Genomic DNA, 18,943 nt, shown 5'->3' with positions numbered 1-18,943 from the left:
GTCATTAAGTATTCAAACAACTTAATGCTTTGTAAATAGGGATTTATTCTGTTACAATCTGTGAATTTGTCTGAAAAGATTCATAAAGAAGGTACCAAAGGTTTCTGATATTTCTTATCTGATTCAGTCATTTTAATTTTAAAAGTCAACCCACTTTGTTTAACAGGTTGTAATACTAATTGGCTGATCTTACTTGCATGTTCGCTGTAAATTCCTCTAATGTTTTTTCAGATAAAAAGAAATAAAGAGGCCTCTTATGCTCATTTAATTTCCCTTTGGGTTGCTGTTCAAACATGGTTTTCTTTCCTGCTGCTGCTGAATTGGAATGCCACATGCAAATGTCGTATTCCAATTCTATGTTTGGCTTGTTTTGCTGATCATTTTTCCTCTAAATTCCGTTTTGCACCCTCCTGCAAGGCGAAAGCTATGGAAGTGTGGGTTGGAATATAATATATAGTGGTGTCCATAATCCCCAGATACACAACAGTCCCTAAGTGTTTTGCTCCTGCTTGAAAATGAGGGTCTGTTGTCCAACAAGGGGGACATGACACACACAGAAATGTAAAGGCATCCTAGACGCCTTTTTAAATATGACATCAAACATTTTCTTCAACTATGGATCATCTGGTGTGTGTACACATTGTTCATGGAGACTGACACCATGCAAGCAGATTTATTAACTAGCACAAAACTCCCCTCTTTACCAGTGAATTTAGAGTGCAGACATAACAGAGCAGTACTGTGTATCAGTATTGCTACACCTCTCTTCTGACTTGAATTATCAGGTGAGAAATATACTGGAGTGGACCACAATCCAGTAAGTGTCATGTGTTCACTAACAGACAGATGGATTTTGTTATCAAAATTAGCTATTTCATATCTAAGTTATTCATGTTTGGATAAGACTTGAAAGAGGCTCTTCTCTCTGCTGGTGTTGCACTGTAGCTCTCCCTCTAGCAACCCAGCCACTGAGAGCTTTGTTAATATCCCCAAATGTTTCAGAAAGTCAAAAGCCTCCCGAGTTGACGAAAACTTTGGTGAGGAATACCATTAAACTTGCAGGGTTAAGGAAACCTGAACTCAATGCACTCTCAGTTTCATTTTACTGTCCAGGTATTATTTCTATCAAGTCTGTACACCAGTCAAGCAGTTATGATCTGAGGGTATACAGTTTCCCTAAAATTTAACATCTCTCATCTCCCATTGTTGAAACAGCTCCAGTTGTTTTGATTGTAAGTGTATGTATGTACTCTGCCTGTACCTGCCCTGTGCGTTTTTATTTTCTTTTGTGTCAATGTGCTCTGCCTTTCCTTGCCTCATGCCTGATTGGCCTCTTTCTTGTTAACTGCAGATTCAGGCTTATCCATCCTGTCTCTGATCAGACTACATTCACGTATCCAGGTTACACCACCATAAATGGTGGTTTCTCACCCATCAATAGGGAGTTCAGTTAGAGGGCTGCCACACCGGAGAATGCTGAGATGGAAGTTGGGTTTTTTCAGTGTTTTTATTAACAGTCTGAGGCATCTGACTTTCAGGCAGAATAATTGAACACCTTTTTTGTATTTTTTTTTCATTTTTCAATGCGACATATTTTTATCCATTTTACCTTTCACAGGCCCTGCACCCTACCTGCTGTTGGCAAACGTCGTAGATATCCAGCATATGAATATGGATGGCACAGGGGAGTTCACTGTATTGAAGGAGCCCAGAGGAACAGTTGTAGCTTTAGATTATGACCCAGTAGAGCTCAAGGTGAGGGAACATACTACCCGAGACTCTAACATGAAAAGCTCAACTCAGTGCCAGGGTTTAGTGAAACACGATTAGCCTCACACATGTAAGCAAATACCATGATTTTTAAAATGTTTTATTCTTCAACAATAGTTTCCCTTATTGTCCGGTTTTTCCAATGATAAAGCAATAATAAAGTGTGCATTTTGGTTATGGTGAATTTGTCTCCGAGTGTACATTAAAAACGTTCTCAAGTTAAAAAAAAAAAACATGACTACTGTCACCTGCTGGTCAGATATGGTCATTTTCAGTGACAGGGTTATTGTTGCCCTATGTGAGTCTTCATGATGGCACCTGATCTTTGCTGTCAGGAAAGGATAGGCCCGGGAAACTGCAACCTGCATGGTTTAGTGTGTAATGTTGATATTGGCTGAAATCCTGCTTGAATCAGTGCTTATAGTGTGTAAGGTCTGGTGTGTGTGTATGTTACTACAGGTGTACTTTGCCAACAAAGCCCTGAAACATTTGGAGAGGGCAAACCTGGATGGCAGTGACCGGGAGGTACTGGTCATTGAGGCAGTAGATGTGCCTGAGGGCTTGGCTGTGGACTGGATCAACCGCATGCTGTACTGGACGGACAGGGGGTGTGTCTCGTGACCTGATTTGGCCCAGTGGTGTCAGAGAATCTTTAGAGACAGCACATTAAAGGGAAAGCTGTTCCATACAGCCCACAACCCACTCTCAGTTCATCACCTGCTGAGGCCTTGTTGTATAGTGCAGTATTTCAGTATTTGCTCATAGAAGGCTTACATCATGTCTAGAAGTCTGATTTGAGACAAGAGTGAATTCTTTAGTAGAAAGATCTGACACAACTGGAGGGATAAATCCTTTGATTTACTGTGCAAAGAAAAAAACACACCATTTACATTCAAGTGTTACATGTAAGTTACACTGAAGTAATCAGACTAATGTAAATTACATAGGTCTAGGGGTTTATATTTCAGGAACTAACATTGTCTAACTTAAACTTTGCAAAATGGTGGGACTGTAGGATGTAGTCTGGCCGCGTCACAATATGATAAGGTTTCCATCTTAATATTCTGCTGTTTTATTCTCCTCTGCTCTGTGCCATTCTGTTTCATCCAAAATCATTGCCTGTTTATTCTGTCTTCCTTTTCAGGCATTCCACTATCGAACGTAGTGACTTAAATGGGCTCAACAGAGAGTCCATTATCCGCCACAGTCTCCAGAAGCCCAGAGGAATTGCCATTCATCCTGTGGCACAGTAAGTGTCTTGTGGAATGTGGCTAGGCTTTGTGCAGTCCCTCATGTAACAGGTCACTTTTATAATGCTCTCAGTGGGTTAAAGTGGGGGCTCCTAGTCACCATTATTTCCACCTAGAATTGTTTCTGAAGAATAATCATTGTAATACCTGACAATTAATCATGTAATTGAGTTTTATGGAAAATGCCATTCTCAGGGGAAGCTTTTATTTGTACAACCTACACACAATTGATCATTTCCCCTTACAAGGCTGGGTACTGTGCATCAGCAAAACACACAGAGCAACCTCTAGTGTATTTCAGATTTCTATAAGAATAAGAGCTGTTTTTCATAAGATACACCAGTACAATCAACAACTGGCCCCTCAGGATTAATTCACTCAGGTATTCGCTGCTCTGAAAGAAAACTGCATTGCAGTAAATAACTAACAGTGTTGCTTTACTGGTATTTGGTTTGATTTGATGTAGACCTTTTATCTTTGAGGAAGCTGTTCTGGACAGACTTGGGTGAGAGGCCAGCAGTGGAGAGCGCCACGCTGGACGGGGGCAACCGGGTGGCCATCGCCACCGCCGGCCTGGTGGCACCCACAGGTGTGGCCATTGACTACACTGAGGACCAGCTCTACTGGTGCGACAGTGTGAGGGGGACCATCGAGATGGCCCGTCTGGATGGCTCCGATCGCCGGACCCTGACAGGGAATGAAGTGGGTGAGGCTTATGTCGCTTATTCCAATCCCTAAAGATGAAACCATGAGCAGAAAGTCCCGGCACTGCAGAAGTACTCTTTGTAAAGGTTGCCTGTCCTGGTTTGTATGTTCACCTCCAGGTCACCCTTTTGACATTGTCATATTTGAAGACCTGGTTTGGATCACTGACTGGGACCATAACCTTATCCTTAAGGTGGACAAGCGGACTGGCCAGAACCCAAGCCGACTCTATGTAAACACAGTCCGGCCTGCCTCTGTGGTGGTTGTCCACCCCATTGCCAAACCTGGTACAAGAAAGATCTATTGAATGTGTTCTCAATAGGGGGCCATGACTGCACTGTGTTCATACTGAGGTCTGAGTTTCCCATAGTCCTGACCTTTTGTGCCTGCAGGTGCAGACGTGTGTCTGTACAAGAATGGAGGCTGTGACCAAATATGTGAGAGCACATTTGGAGTGGCCCACTGCTCCTGCCATTTGGACTTTATCGAGTCTGGTGATGGCAAGACCTGCTCCTCAGTCAATACAACCACAGCAACAATTGGTGAGTAAGGCCTCCATCCTTGCTGTCACTTTACATTTACATTTACATTTATTAATTTAGCAGACGCTTTTATCCAAAGCGACTTACATAGGTTACAGTTCTTTACAACGTTATCCATTTATACAGCTGGATATTTACTGAGGCAATTGTGGGTTAAGTACCTACACTTGTGATCAGCACTGGCATCATACTGCCAAAGGGCAGGGGCTTGCCACTACACACATGGAAGCAGAGTCAAATGTCACTCACATCTCTTCACAGTACGCAAGATGACAACGCGCTGTGTGATCAGCCTGAATAGAGGCTTGCAGTACGGGCAGCCTAGTGCTATTCTTTTTCTGCAGAGTCTGGAGACAGCCAGGGCCCTGAGCCCTTCCGCCTGAAGAAGAAAACCCTGAACGATGAAGGTGTGCCCCTTGGACTCGCCAACAGACCCCTTTCAGCTCAGGAAGAGGAGGAGTTTGAGCCCACACTTGTCACAGAGAAGATGGTCTCAGGTATAATGGTGTCTTTCTTGAGATAGGCAGACATGGCTATGTTGACTCCTGAGCATGCTGAATGATAACTGTAAACATAGGAGTACATTTTATTTCAGACACACCAGAAAATGTTTAAATGCCTGTACCTGGTCAATATTCAGTGTGTGTAATTGTCTTCAACCCAGTGCTTCCTGTGACTGGCAGTGTTTAACTGTTATTACAGTAAGACGTTGATTCTTATGAGTGGCATGTTGTTTAAAAGATGTGGATGGATTGCATATAAGCAACTGATAATTTATCCCAGATTCTTATGTGCAATGCAAACTATGTTCTTGTGCTAGGTTTCTTGGATTTTCATCAGTTCTATTATGGAATAGCCCAGAGAGAATGGCTCTGAAATGATGTGTATCTTATCTTCTGGTCATCCCAGATCAGGTCGATTGCTACTCACTGCAGTGTGACAAGCATGCTCAGTGCCTCTCGGATGGGAATAGTGCCACCTGCCAGTGTCTGGAGGGGTATGCAGGAGATGGGATGCTGTGTGAGGGTAAGTGTAGTCAAACTGGAGTTTGTGGGTTGAGAACAACTTATATGAAAGTACATGCACCCTGAAGTCATGAACAGTGTCAGTGAGCTTGTGAAATCCCAAGGAATCCTCCTCTAAGTTGGTCGGTTTTTCCCATTACATTCCCATAAAAAAGGGTATCTGATCCTAACCAAGAAAATGCATAGGTTTTCTGGTTTGTCAGGCCCAGAGACGGGTCCGGCCTGTATTCAGATTGTACAGATCAACATGAAAGCATCTTACTTCCACTCATGTCAGTCCCCCTAGGAAATCCTCAAAAAGAAGGCTGTCTGGTATTCTGGAGTATTTCCTCAGTGAAGTGGATTTATCATAGCACTTCATGACCCAAAAGCCAGCTTGGAGTCAAGATCGATGGACTAAACAAAGCTTGTGTCAGTTTCTGTCAGTGTGCGTTGCTTCTAGGCAGTGGCGGATTTAGGTATGGGCGACATGGGCAGCTGCCCAGGGCGGCATCTTGCCGGGGCGACACGGGGCACCTGCACAAAAACATTCGGAATGGTGACATTTGCACAATCAGTTTTCTATCGCTCATTTGCCTGTCACATTAATGATATCATGTCACCGTGTGGGTCAATTAACCTTGTCGGAGTGGGCGCCCTGATTCTAATTTGTGAGCTAGGTAGGGTACTGCTTGGGAAGGTCTCCCACTCAGAAGTACAAGATGGGGAGGAGGGCAGGGGTAGGTTGACTTCAGGTCTCCCCACTGGAAGCCCGAGGTAGGGGGAGCGGGGGAATCTGTCAAATAGCGCACCTCTAACTTTGTACAGCACTAATGCAATTAGTAAAATCAGTCATACTACCAAATGCTACCAAATAAACCACAATTCATTCATAATACTGTGAATATATAGTTTCACAGACATATTGTTGCATTTTTTTCTGGTTTGTACGAAATCGTTAAGAGTAATATAAAACCAGTCTGCACACCACCAAGGTGAATGGGTTTAGCCTTGACTCTTGGCTGACAGTGTTGGGGAATGGCTAATGTATTAATGCTCGAGTGCCAAATCAACACAAATGAATAAGAAAAGGTCTAAGCCATCAGGCGCCCAGTTTAGGAAAAAGAGGAAAGAAGAAGAGGAGAAACGCGCAAAAGATAAAGGTATTCAGCTATGTCATCTCTTTATGAGTATAATATAGTGAGTAGCTTGTGTGAGTCCTGCGTAAAGCCTGTGGGGTAGCAAGTAGCCGAGCGGGTGCAACAGTACGTTGCTCCCTGAGACCTGGTTTGAAACCCGCTCGCTCCCTGACCCACATAACATCTAATTAATATACACAAAACGCAGTCTACTCCTGTTACACTTGCTATGCTATTACACATAGGGCGACAATATTCTGTTTTCTGTCCAACTGTCTTACATAACATTGGATATAATTTCACAAAGTTTCACCATGATAATGTGTGTAGCCTGCAGCAAAACGATTACAACTAGCACATTATTGATTTAGTTAACTTTCATAGAGGTGACATCATAAAGGTTTTCTGTGATTGTACTGAGTAGGTCCTGAGCTCAGTAAGGGGAATTTCCAATATTGTAGGCTAACTTAAGACGTCTATATTATGCTGATATTTTGTATCTTTTGTGATATATTGAGTCTTTTGGGGTGTCTTATGCCTAGAATTAGCCAACGAGGTTGTATGGTTCATTTGGTTCCAATTCTGAAAGTTTTGATAAATTGTGCACAATGACATGTATATTTAATTGTGCAACAAATGTATTTAGGGTGTCAGACTCAAATACTGTATATCAATGCAAATTCAGGGGCACTTCTGAAACATTTTGAACTCGTTGTTCCAAATGTCTGAATAAAAAATATAAATTACAGTTAGTGCAGAATGCCCAGAATGCCATACAAGCTAGAACCGCCACTGCACACATTCATGCAGTGTGCATTCAGTCCTGCAATTCTTCAATAATTTGAATGCGTAAGTCAATGTCAAAATTTAGCAAGGGGGGTTTCTATTTGTTATTTAGCTATACAGTGCTAAGGGCTTACATTGCTAGCTAGCTTCAATGCTAATGCTACATAGCAATAGATATGGTGTACTGGTTTCACGTTTCAAAATTTCTTTGAAAGTCTTGCATACACATACAGTACATACATGCATATATGTATATAGCTAGCTGTAGCTTGTGTATTTATATTAGCTAGTAAAGCAGTAGCTGTTAAAATTGTTTTATGTCAACAAAAATAACGTGACTAATTTCACTTCATGAACTTCTGGTAACATGCCAGCTACAATGATGTAGTACAATTAACTTCTTGTACTAAAACAAAACTAAATACAAAGTAATTTGACTCCACCATAAACCTCTCTGTTGTCTTTCACACTCCTACAAAACCCCCCAAAACATCAGGGACTTCATTTATAAAGGTATGGATAAATTCAATTCTAAATTTGAATGTACGATCATTTCAGGGAAATGTGCATGCACAGAAATGCGTAAATTACATATGTGTATATTTTTTATAAATCACAGATTGGAGTAAATGTGTGTGTGCGTGAACACACTTAACAACTTTATCAAGTGAATGCCTTCAATTTGTCAAATCCTGTGGCTACTTAACTGTTTCACTAGAAAAAAGTATTATCACAATAAAAATTATCACAATTAAAGTGAACATGGGTAAAAAATGAAGCCTATTTGGTGAGCATGTGTACTTCAGATAATAACATAAAAATGTGATTGAAACTGAGGGGGCAGATTCACCCGTACACTGGGTTCAGGAAACTATTGCTTTCACAGTGGTGTGTCGGTCAGAACACAAGAGTAAGGCATCCAGTTCAGAGCTTTATGGAAGGGATAGGGATATGTGTGTCTGGGCGTATGTGTGGGTGGTTGTGTGTGTGGTTTCCTGCAAGGGAATGAGCAAGAACAAGGAATTAGGTGAGTACAGTCACTGCTGTAAATCATTCACACTGCATTAAATGCCACAACTGCATGGATTTTACAGTGAAAGGGGAGCTGTCTACACAAACGTGATTTAACTAAAACAACAGCCTATATGGCTATGTGGTCACGCGACTGCCTGAGGTCCTATCTGTACCACTGTCATCACATTGCACCACATGCATGCAGAAGAACTGATGACGCTAGCTAGCTGGACTGACGGTAGAAAAATAGTTTTGTTTGCTATTTGCTCCGCAACAGTGTAGTCTATTCAAAAACAATGCGCAATGCTAACGCATGGTCATCCACAAGCAAACAGTTCCTTTCAGTACAAATAACAGACGAACACTATTGTAATTACACTGCACACATAATATACATTTAACAAGGATGCATATCAACCTCCTCTCTCTACAGGCAATTGTAGTATAACCAGTTTTACAGAAGGCAAGACATTTATGTTGGCATAGATACACACAAAAACACAACAATCTGGACCTAGAAGTTTGGTGTCCCCAGATCTTCACTTCACAGGAACTGGTGCTGCACTGAAGTAGGGAAAGTAATCACAACTTTGTTGGGATTCCTGTTGGCAGCCAATGGATACAGACAGGTCAGGGGGCAACTGGTGACCTGGGGATTGTGCTTGGGGGTGCACCTGCGCCTCAGGTTACCTGTGGGGGTGCTTCTGATGAGGGGAGCAGCAGAACAAGTTTGGACAGGTTTCAGCTGGTTTGTAAACAAAGGGTCTGTGAGATATGGGGTGGTGTGCACAAACAGAGATTGACAAAGGTAGTCCTTTTTAACAGTGATAATGACATAAATCTATTTTCAATGCCAACATAAGTAGCTAACTCATTCACTACATTCGCTACTGTCATATAACGTTGTATTTGATAGGCAAATTGGGTAGCTAGCTAACATTATAAATAGAGAAATCAACCTTGGCTAAAATACAGACTGTACCACTATTTTAACTCTACTGTCAGATTAACGTGATTGATTTTTAATTCATTCATTATTTGACATCATATTTAATGCAGTATTGCAAACTCGTTCATAAAACACATTGCACAGAGAAATGAGTTCAGATTTATATAGTGATGGAAGTCTTGTGGCTTTACCATAAATGACTGCTTTGTCTGAGTTAGCTAATGGGGATGAACGCTGCATTCCTCTCTGCAGATATTGATGAGTGCGCCATGGGTGTCGCGCTCTGCAGCAGCCGGCATGCGGACTGCCAGAACACAGACGGTGGCTACCTCTGCCAGTGTCAGGCAGGCTTCAGTGGGGACAGCCTCCATTGCTCCGGTAAGGGCCCTCTGGGGCGACATCCACAATTTCCTATTATGACATCCTCACCTCTCTGTGAAACCCACGATATCCCTACTGGAATTTTCTCACTGAATGGAAGAAGCTCTGCTTACTATGCACTTTAGCTCATATGCAGCCAGGGGAAATGATACATGCAGTGCACCTGTGAGGTGACTGAGGTACAATTCTTTCATACAAGGCAAATTACATGTGTGTTACATTATACAGGAAAACAAGACATAGTTTTTGTGTGAACAGTCATTTTGACCACCTGTTATGCTAAGAACATAAAAACAACACTGTAATTCTAGTTCTCACAAAACCAGAAATTTATCAAACTGACTAAAATTTACACTTGATAAAATATACAAGTGCAACAAGTACAACTACAAGATAAACAAGATGTTCAAGAACAAACTATAGTAATAGCAATTGAATGAAACATTGCCTTCCATGTTTGCCTACAGTCTACTGTCTGTCCAAACCAGCCTGAATTCCGCACAGTCAGAGATGTTTTGTTGCTGCAAAGGCATTTTGGATTGGGTTTGCATTTTACTGTTGTTAGCCACCCCCACCACTCCCCTCCCCAGATATCGACGAGTGTACACTGGGATTGCACAACTGTGACAACACTGGCAAGTGTGTGAACACAGAGGGGGCGTATCAGTGCAAGTGTGATGCTGGCTTCCGTTGGACGGGATTCACCTGCCAAGGTTTAACTGAAACTGCCATTCATAATACCTACCATTAAAAAAGTACCACACCACTGCTCTTGTTAGAGTAACACAAACCACTGCTCTTATTAGAGTAACACTAACCATAGTTCTTATTCGAATATTGCATACCATTGCTGTTATTAGAGTAATACACACCACTGCTCTTATTAAAGGAGTGAGACACACCACTGTTTTGCTTTACCTCTAATTGGAGAATTTAAATGATGACATGTTTTATGAAATATTACATCTGACTGTATGACATAAATTAAAATTGTTGCTGTTAATATTTGCAGATAATGTCCTAAAATCTTAGCAGTCCATGTACATTCCCAAGTTTGGGCTTGCCCAGATTGCATTGATGGTGAGGTCCACGCCCACCGATGCTGGTGTTGTGACATTAAGGGTGCTTTCACAATAGAGCTTTCGGTGCAGACCCAAGTCCGCTTGAGCTATTAGTTCGGTTTGTTTTGTTGATGTGAACACTGTTTTCCGAACTCAGGGACCATACCTGAGTCCTCCAGACAACGGGGGTCTGGAGTACGGTTCACCTCAACTCCAGTGCGGTTCTCATTTAGTGTGAAAGCTATTCGATCTAAAACCAGGAAATAAGCCTCCCTTTTGCGTTGTTGCCTAGTGACATTGGTAAATAAAAGCTGCACGTTCCTTACGTGTTGATGGCGTAAACGGACCAGGGTTCGCAACCAAAAAATCTAATGTGAAAGGAGACCAGCGGGGGCAGGGGGGGGGGGGGGGGGGGGGGGGGGGCGAATAATCACACTCGAGTTCGGACCAGCAAAACAGACCAAGTGTGAAAACAGCCTAAATCTGTGGCTCTGTCTCTGCAGCTGAAGTAATGGCCAGCACTCCTACGGGGACAAGGGACCCCCACCATGTGACTACTCAGTGGCAAAGCAACAACGTGATTGAGAGCTGTCCTTCTTCCCATGACACCTACTGCCTCTATGATGGCAGCTGCTTTTATTTTCCAGAGATACAGTCCTACGGCTGCAAGCAAGTACCTCTGTCTGAAGAAACATCTTTTCCTGTGCTGTTTCACACTGTGTTTGTGTGTGATTAAACACCTGTCTTCAGATGTGCTGGTTCACCTCAGCGTGTTTCATAGTAGCTTCCTAGACAACAGCCCTGCTGTTGGTGGTGCAAGTTTACTCTTTAGACAGTAGATGTCAGTAGTGTTCTGTCACATCATCACCACTGAGCCAGTGTACCTTGTTTAGCATGCACTTTTGTCATAATGCATTTGAATGTGGGAGTATGTGCATGTGTCTGTGTGAATGTTACTCTGTGTGTGTGTGTGTGTGTGTGTGTGTGTGTGTGTGTGTGTGTGTGTGTGTGTGTGTGTGTGTGTGTGTGTGTGTGCGCATTTGTTTGTGCACATGTGTGCATTTATTTATATGTGTGTGCACATGTGTGTGCAGGCTTGTTTGTTCCTGTGAGTATATATGCATGCGTAGGATAATGTGAATTTCTGCTCTTTGCATCTTAAGGATCATGAGCTGTCACGTGTTGTCAGCGACTACTTTGTTGTGAAGGGCAAAGCATTTTGATTAGTGCAAACAAGTCAGTGATGGACAGCACATGGTGGCTCCACCCATTCCTGGGGTGATGTATCCAGTCTCCCATAGCTAATAGCAGCATCTGCTTGCAGCTGTGCTCCAGGCTACATGGGGGAACGCTGTCAATTCAGTGATCTGGAATGGAGAGAGCTGCAACAGGCAGAGAAGGAGAAAAGGCTCAAGCTGACCATTGCTGCCTGCATGGTGGGCCTTGTCTCCCTGCTGTCTCTGGCTGCCTGTCTGACCTACTGCTATGGGTGAGATCCTCTGCTGGCCAGATGAGTGTGCCGTTCACAAAGTTATACTGACTGTTTCAAAAGCCATGTAAGAAAGCACATCAAAGACATGAGGGAATTCTTCCCCATATCTATTGGACATAAATTGTAAAATCATGCAGTATCAGTATAATAACATATATGATCACTATAATACTATGTCATACAATATCACTATAATATGACACGTTGTCACTGTAATGTTATGTAGTATCATTATAACGTCATATAATATAGTATCAGTGTTGCTGTGTTCAAAAGTCCAAAATCTTTTCTACTTTTTTCACTCTGGTGTATTTTAAAACCACTTTGTCATGTGCATGCTTTTGCATGTTAGCATGCAATAAACTGTGATTTAAAATAGTTTGAAATTTAATAGACTATGGGACCATTAAGGCAGGTACGTTTTTTTGTTGTTATATGAAATATGACCTATAACATATGAGATATTGACATATTGATATATTTTATATGTTGGCATGAAATGTCCCATTATTCCATTATTCAGCTCTGCATTTTACATATGTGTGCAGTATTTAAATGTGTACCCGACCTCAAATCAAACAACAAATGTCTGAAAAGTGCTGTTTTGAAAGACAGAATTTTCTAGATATGTTGGCCGAATAGCACTGGGTTAATCAATGATGGAGATTGGGATATTGTCAGTACAGTAATGTAGGCTATATAAAGTAGTGAAGTGTGATGTAATGCATTACTGTGTGGTAATGTAACCTTGGTTATTTAATCATGGAGGTGTTTTTTTCAATCTAAAGACAAGGCAAAAGTGATTGCAATCCAACCAAATGCATTTTAACCCCTCAAAACATACATCCATGTCTACATGTAGGTTTGCTCCTTTTCATCATCACAGTACCCAAAGCCCTTGAAATAACACATTTCAATAACCATAAACAAACACTTTATCCTCCAGCAGCAGTTTGTCCATTTTAACTGGTCGGGCCACACTTTTCCTTCATTTGTCAGACTGGATTCATTTTTTTGCCTCAGAGGAAAGAGTTGTGTAAAACACAAGACATTTAATTTTTCACCATGGAAGGCAACAGGGAGGTGTAAGGGATTAGGACCAGGGAACCTGCGTGTTAATATGATGGCAAGTATTAAAGCTCCCTTCGTGTGTCTGCAGGTGAGTGTCAGAGGTGTGATGGGGACCCACTTCGCCTTCAGTGGTCTAGCATGCTGTGGAGGAGAAAGAGAGGGCATCTGCCTTCAACTCCATATTCACTTTTTACAGCCTAAGTGCCTGATTCCCGCTACAAATGCTGTGTCGGCTCAGTCACAGCACGTCAGCTTTGGCTCTTTAGACTCACAAAGCGAGCCCCCATCCGTCCCCCATCGCCCTGGCTCCCCCGCTAAACCACACGCTTTCAATTACATGCTTGGCTTGGCTTGTACTACAGCAATTACCCATCAAAATAGGTCATTTCTGCACCCAAAAATGGAGCCACTGATCTATAACCTTATTTAAACGCATCGTGGTCGACAATATTTCTGCTCCAAATTGCCTTTCGCACTTGACTGCTGGTGTTTTTTTCTTGTGTTGTTTTCATTTTTCATCCCTCCATAGTCCCCTCCTGTACATTGCCCCTGGTTTACTTCTAATTCATATTTCCTTCGCTGTGAGGGGAAACTGAAGCCTGTGGGCCCACAAGAAATCAGATCTAAACATGTATCATAAAGCCACTTATGCCACGCCCCAGCAGGAGTGTGAAATTGATGCTTTATTATTTTGTGGTGTTCCTTTACATACACAAACACTGTGTGACAGGGAGCAAGGTGCTCTGTTCATGTAAATCAGTGCGTATCACGGATTGCCATGCCTGTTCTGCATACAACCAATGAAAGTCAGATCTAGAAGCTTCGGGAAGTGACGTTCACAGACATGAATACTGCGCTGGTAAAAACAGCACCTCTGAATCAATTGCTCCATGCTTATGGGTATATTTTCCACAAATAAAAGGCAGCATGATGTGTGTTATGAGAATGCAAAACCAGCGTTTAGTTGGACATACCAAGAATGATAAGAAATATATCTGGCTGGGACAGTGATTTATGATATGCCTGTGCACCCAACTACTCTCCCCACCCACACTTAATTTTTCCAGACAACTCAAAATTAGTTTCAGGTGCCAGTTACAATGCAAATGAAAAATAAAAAATGAATGTAAGCTTGAAATGACTTCTGGAAACCAGCTTTGCTGTTCTTCAAGTTGAAACAGCAAGCAGCATTGTCCATTCACAGATTCATAGAATCGTTGATCCATAGCAATAATGTCCTCAGTTATGACTTCTCTCAATTATGTGTGCTTTGTGCTATAGACCAGTGAACTTGTGCTTGTCTGATGGCAAGATAATACCACACATGTGGTCGCGGGCCCCATGGCAGGCCAGCATTTGTCAGGACAGACACACCTTTTTAGCAGCACTGAAGCTGATTGAATCCATGGGCTCTGCACTGTGTGTTTACTAGTGTCACCATGTGAAAGCAGGCATAGAGGACCACAAGCTCTAATTCCACTCAGATATGCAGGACCCAAGGGTTGACTGCTAACATACACAATAGGATGGCAGCAGGATGTTATGATGACTTGGATAGGCAGAGGATGGTGCTGTGGCTTGGATAGGCAGAGGATAGTGCTGTGGGTTGGATGCTATTATACAGTATGAAGTGCAGTAGAAAAACACTTATTGTTATACAGTTATCATTGTCATGCACATTGTACAACAATAACTTTTTCTACTGCACTTCATACTGTATAATAGCAATAACTTTACTGTTGTTTATTGTTGTTTCATAATTCATTATATAGTATGTATATAATTATAGCACAAGGATGATAACTTCTCCATCTCACTATTCTCATTTATTCATTATATGACAACTACAGTAGTACTGCACAACGCATAATTGCACAAACATATTTCTATTTGTTGTATTTTTATACCTCTCTATTTATTTTATTCAATTTATTCTTTTGTTGTCTTGATGTATGCCGGACGGTGCAGTTGTGACACTCAAACTTCCTTTGGGATTAATAAAGTATTTCTTATTCTTATTCTTATTCTTATTCTTATTCTTATTCTTATACGCAGAGGATGATGCTGTGGGTTGGATAGAGGCAGAGGATGGTGCTGTGGGTTGGATAGGCAGAGGATGGTGAAGTGGCTAGGATAGGAAGTCAGATGGTTCATAGACTAACTGGTTGTTTGACCTTAATGTTACAGATTTGAATCCTTGGTAGGGCATTGATGTTGCAGCAGGGAGGAAGGGAAACACATAAAATATGCATATGTATAATTGGACTTGTGAAAACTTTTTAGGTGCCCTGGATTAGGGATTGAACAGTCATATTAAATGTAATATGTATGTTAATATTGCTATTAATATTCAATAAGTGTTAATAAGGGTGGGTGGCAGTGGATGTGAGCACAGTCAATGATATGGTTACCATCCCCTCAGTTAAGGTGTACCAGCCTTGATGTGTTCGTGTGTGTTTTTATTAGATCTGTACTACGGTCGAGGATGTTCTCTCCAAAACACCATCCTACTGATGATGTGAGTGACACCAGCACCAGTGAAGACAGCACCATAGAAACCACCATCACTAGCTCTCCACGGGTATGCACAGCTTCAAAATTCTGTTAGTACTGTAGGTACAGATTCAGCAATCTGAGTATATTCATCTCCAGAACTGTTAGTAGGTACAAATTCAGTACTTGCTGAGGATGTACAGCTAGAGCTATATGTACATAGGTAGATAGACTGTAGCTTCATAACTGCACTCATGAGTAGGTCCAGCTTCAGCATTCAATAGGTAGGTAGAACTTCAGTCTTCAGTGGGTAGGAACAGCTTTAGTATTCCATGGACAAATATATACAGCTTCAGTATTCTGTGGATAAGTACAGCTTCGGTAGTATGTGGGTAACTACAGCCTGAGTAGTGCTCTGGCGTTAGATACATTCTCTGTGGGCAGGTTCAGTGGGCAGGTTTGTACAATATCAACAGTCTGTAGATAGGTATCAACAGCTTCAGAACCTTGTGGAAGGTATATACAGCCTCAGTAGTCTGTGGATAGGTACAGCTTCACCAGTACTGTGGGTAGGTACAGATTTAACCCACGTCACATAGGTTAAAAGCTAACACTCCAACAGTTCAAACAGGTATCAAAACATCAACAGCAGCATTTGCACTTACATAAAAAGAAAACAGGTAATCGATAAGTTACATCTCCACCTAGAGACTTGATTAATTTTGCTAAGACCAGTATTGTGTAACTTAGTATGCAGTTGTGAAGAATACTGTTGAAAGTGTCAAACCCTTATGGCATTCCTCTCTCCCCCCTCAGTTCTATATGGTCTTGGAGCATGGGTCAGGAAGCGATGGGAAGGTTATCCATGTCGTAGGCTGTCAGAGAAGACAAATGTGCCCCTCTTGCTCCTCAGAAACAGGTAGTCAATGATGTCTAATTACCATTGCTTATGCTGTGCTACATTATTACCCAAACTACCCTTTGAGAACCATTGGGGGGTGTTTTTGTGTTTGCTGTTTTATTACATTTCTCTAACACCGTGTTTCCCAACCCTGCTCCTGGAGGCACACTGTCCTGCATATCTTCTATGTATCCTTGCTGCTTGACAAAATCAGGTGTGCTCAGCTAATCAAAAGTGCCACTGATGAGTTCAGTCAGGTAGGTAGAGCAGGGATAGATAGAAGATATGCAGGACGGTGTGCCTTCAGGAGCAGGGTTGGGAAACGCTGCTCTAACACACTGGTATATTCTACAACTTCACAAAGTCTCATGAATGTACTTAAAGTTCAATGACAAGAGCATCTTGTATTTTTGCAACAACATTAAATAACTGAGTGCTGGGATGTTTTAGCTGAATGTGTTTGTGGAGGTGCATAGTACACTGACACACAGGAAATGGAATAAAAGTTATAAACCATTATGCTGTTGCCTCTTAGTAATATTGAACACTAACAGGGCATTGAATTCCCAAATAATCTTTGAGAAATGGTGCAGGTATTTAAAAAAGCTATTCGTTTTGCTGAACAGGTTTGTAACATAGATGTGGGGAGTGAGGAGCACTGTCACTGTATGTAGTATTAGCAGGACCTCTGTCTCTGTCTCTGTCTGTATGTAACATTAGCCATGAGGAGCTTCTGTGAGAATTTCACTGAGGAACATTTATTTTGACACAGCATATTGGATATTTGTATATTTATAATGTATCTTATTTAGCTGTCTTTGTGGGGAGGATGCAAGGGGGTGATGGGGAAAGGAGAGGAGGGTTGGAAGTGACGAGATTGGGAGACGGTTGTGTCTTAATCCCTTCTGCCTTTTTTATTATTTTGATAGACTCATGTAATGTTATAATGGAGTCTAGCGTTGACAATAAACCTGAGTTCACTTAATGCCTCTGATATTCTGCAGTGACAGAGTTTCATTCTTCACGCCTTCATTCTTCCTTCTTAATGCTGCTCAACATTCTGAAAGCCAAGTGCATACCATGGCCTTACACTTCCATTACCATTTCTGTGCCCCAGGTGAGAGTGTGGTGTCTGAGGATGTGTGTATGTTGGAATCACCCTTCAGCCGGGGCTCCGATGGAGGTCCAACAGGACTCCTCTTCATCTGAAATCCATCGATAACCTCATATTCCTGGACGAGCACCCCTTCTCGCCACTCATGTAAGGCCACCCACGACACCAATTCTGGGGTTCACCGCCTGGCCTAGCATGCAGGAACCCTACTGGAGCCCAGCTCTGTGTGTGCTCTTCCTTTGCACAGCCATCAGCCACTGTGATCTTGGTATTTTTGACAAATATCAAATTATGATAAGAATGAGGCTCGCTTCACAAACAATGGTATACATAGATATGGGATGCATACAAATATATGTTGTTTTAATAAACTATGCCAAAAATACATACAGGTGGTTTCTGATTTTATAAACACTGTTTTTGGGGAACCTGATGTTGACCTGATCATTGGGAGCAGCAGTGATATCAGTAGGACAGTATTTGCCCACAACACGGCTTTTTACAAGAAAGGCTTGGATGGGCAGTAAGACAGATAATCGTAAGAAATCAACATGGTATAATTAGTTTTGCATTAACAATATGCTTATAACATGAAGCATGGTATAAATATTCAAATTGTGAAATGCACTGTGCACCAGTTCAGGAAATGACAGGACACAGACAATGTTTATGTAGTCCCGCAGAGTGAGGAGAGAGCACACCACTCCAAAAACAATAATGTTCCTCAGCTCCTCTTCGTGAGTTTCCTTCATAAAACTACGAAAATAAAGAAGAGAACACACAACAGTGGTGGCGGGTGAGCTGGAACAGAGGAAGCCCAAACACTACCTTTAAATCTAATCATTACTTTCAAAAAACTGTTCCCCTTTATCCACCATGGATTATACAATAAAACAAATAATTCACAGAATAATCAACACCACAATCGTGTAATTAGAAATAAATGATTTGCTTGCGAAACACTGCAGATTGTCTGAAATTTTTGTTGCTATGCGAAAGCTACAGCATGGAGAGTGTTTATTAGAACAAGGATGGCAATTTGAATAATTAAGTGGCAAGTAATCCCAAAGCTTTCCTCTTAAATGTTTCACATTATAGCTTTTTTGTGTTTACAAAATTCAAATTACAAAATGGAGCTAAATTTAGTTAAATCGATTTAAATTACTGAGAATAAACTTTTAGGTTAGGTTGCTTCTGCGGCTCATTTTTTTCTTTGTTCCTTGTCACTTTTTTTCTTTGTAAATCTGGATTTGTATTTTAATACAATTAAT

The 18,943-nt window shown here is 41.6% G+C and overlaps 1 protein-coding gene across 1 annotated transcript in view; it reads left to right on the top strand.

Annotated features, from left to right (window-relative positions):
* egf (epidermal growth factor) overlaps nucleotides 1-18,065 on the top strand; it is a 40,757-nt gene extending 22,692 nt beyond the window's left edge. Inside the window, exons 10-24 of the mRNA XM_036550740.1 lie at nucleotides 1,619-1,755; nucleotides 2,230-2,378; nucleotides 2,915-3,019; nucleotides 3,503-3,726; nucleotides 3,845-4,012; nucleotides 4,118-4,267; nucleotides 4,612-4,764; nucleotides 5,177-5,293; nucleotides 9,412-9,537; nucleotides 10,131-10,253; nucleotides 11,105-11,282; nucleotides 11,926-12,090; nucleotides 15,631-15,745; nucleotides 16,474-16,576; nucleotides 17,676-18,065. Coding sequence (XP_036406633.1) covers nucleotides 1,619-1,755; nucleotides 2,230-2,378; nucleotides 2,915-3,019; nucleotides 3,503-3,726; nucleotides 3,845-4,012; nucleotides 4,118-4,267; nucleotides 4,612-4,764; nucleotides 5,177-5,293; nucleotides 9,412-9,537; nucleotides 10,131-10,253; nucleotides 11,105-11,282; nucleotides 11,926-12,090; nucleotides 15,631-15,745; nucleotides 16,474-16,576; nucleotides 17,676-17,767 — 2,105 coding nt within the window. The 3' untranslated portion in view covers nucleotides 17,768-18,065. The remainder of the gene's footprint in view (nucleotides 1-1,618; nucleotides 1,756-2,229; nucleotides 2,379-2,914; nucleotides 3,020-3,502; nucleotides 3,727-3,844; nucleotides 4,013-4,117; nucleotides 4,268-4,611; nucleotides 4,765-5,176; nucleotides 5,294-9,411; nucleotides 9,538-10,130; nucleotides 10,254-11,104; nucleotides 11,283-11,925; nucleotides 12,091-15,630; nucleotides 15,746-16,473; nucleotides 16,577-17,675) is intronic.
* The last annotated feature ends 878 nt before the right edge of the window (nucleotides 18,066-18,943 follow it).

This window comes from Megalops cyprinoides, chromosome 18 (assembly GCF_013368585.1).
Source record: "Megalops cyprinoides isolate fMegCyp1 chromosome 18, fMegCyp1.pri, whole genome shotgun sequence".
In the NCBI taxonomy this organism is placed as follows: Eukaryota; Metazoa; Chordata; class Actinopteri; order Elopiformes; family Megalopidae; genus Megalops; species Megalops cyprinoides.
The sequence above is the reverse complement of the archived record's forward strand: the minus strand, read 5'-3'. Positions and strand labels throughout refer to the sequence as shown.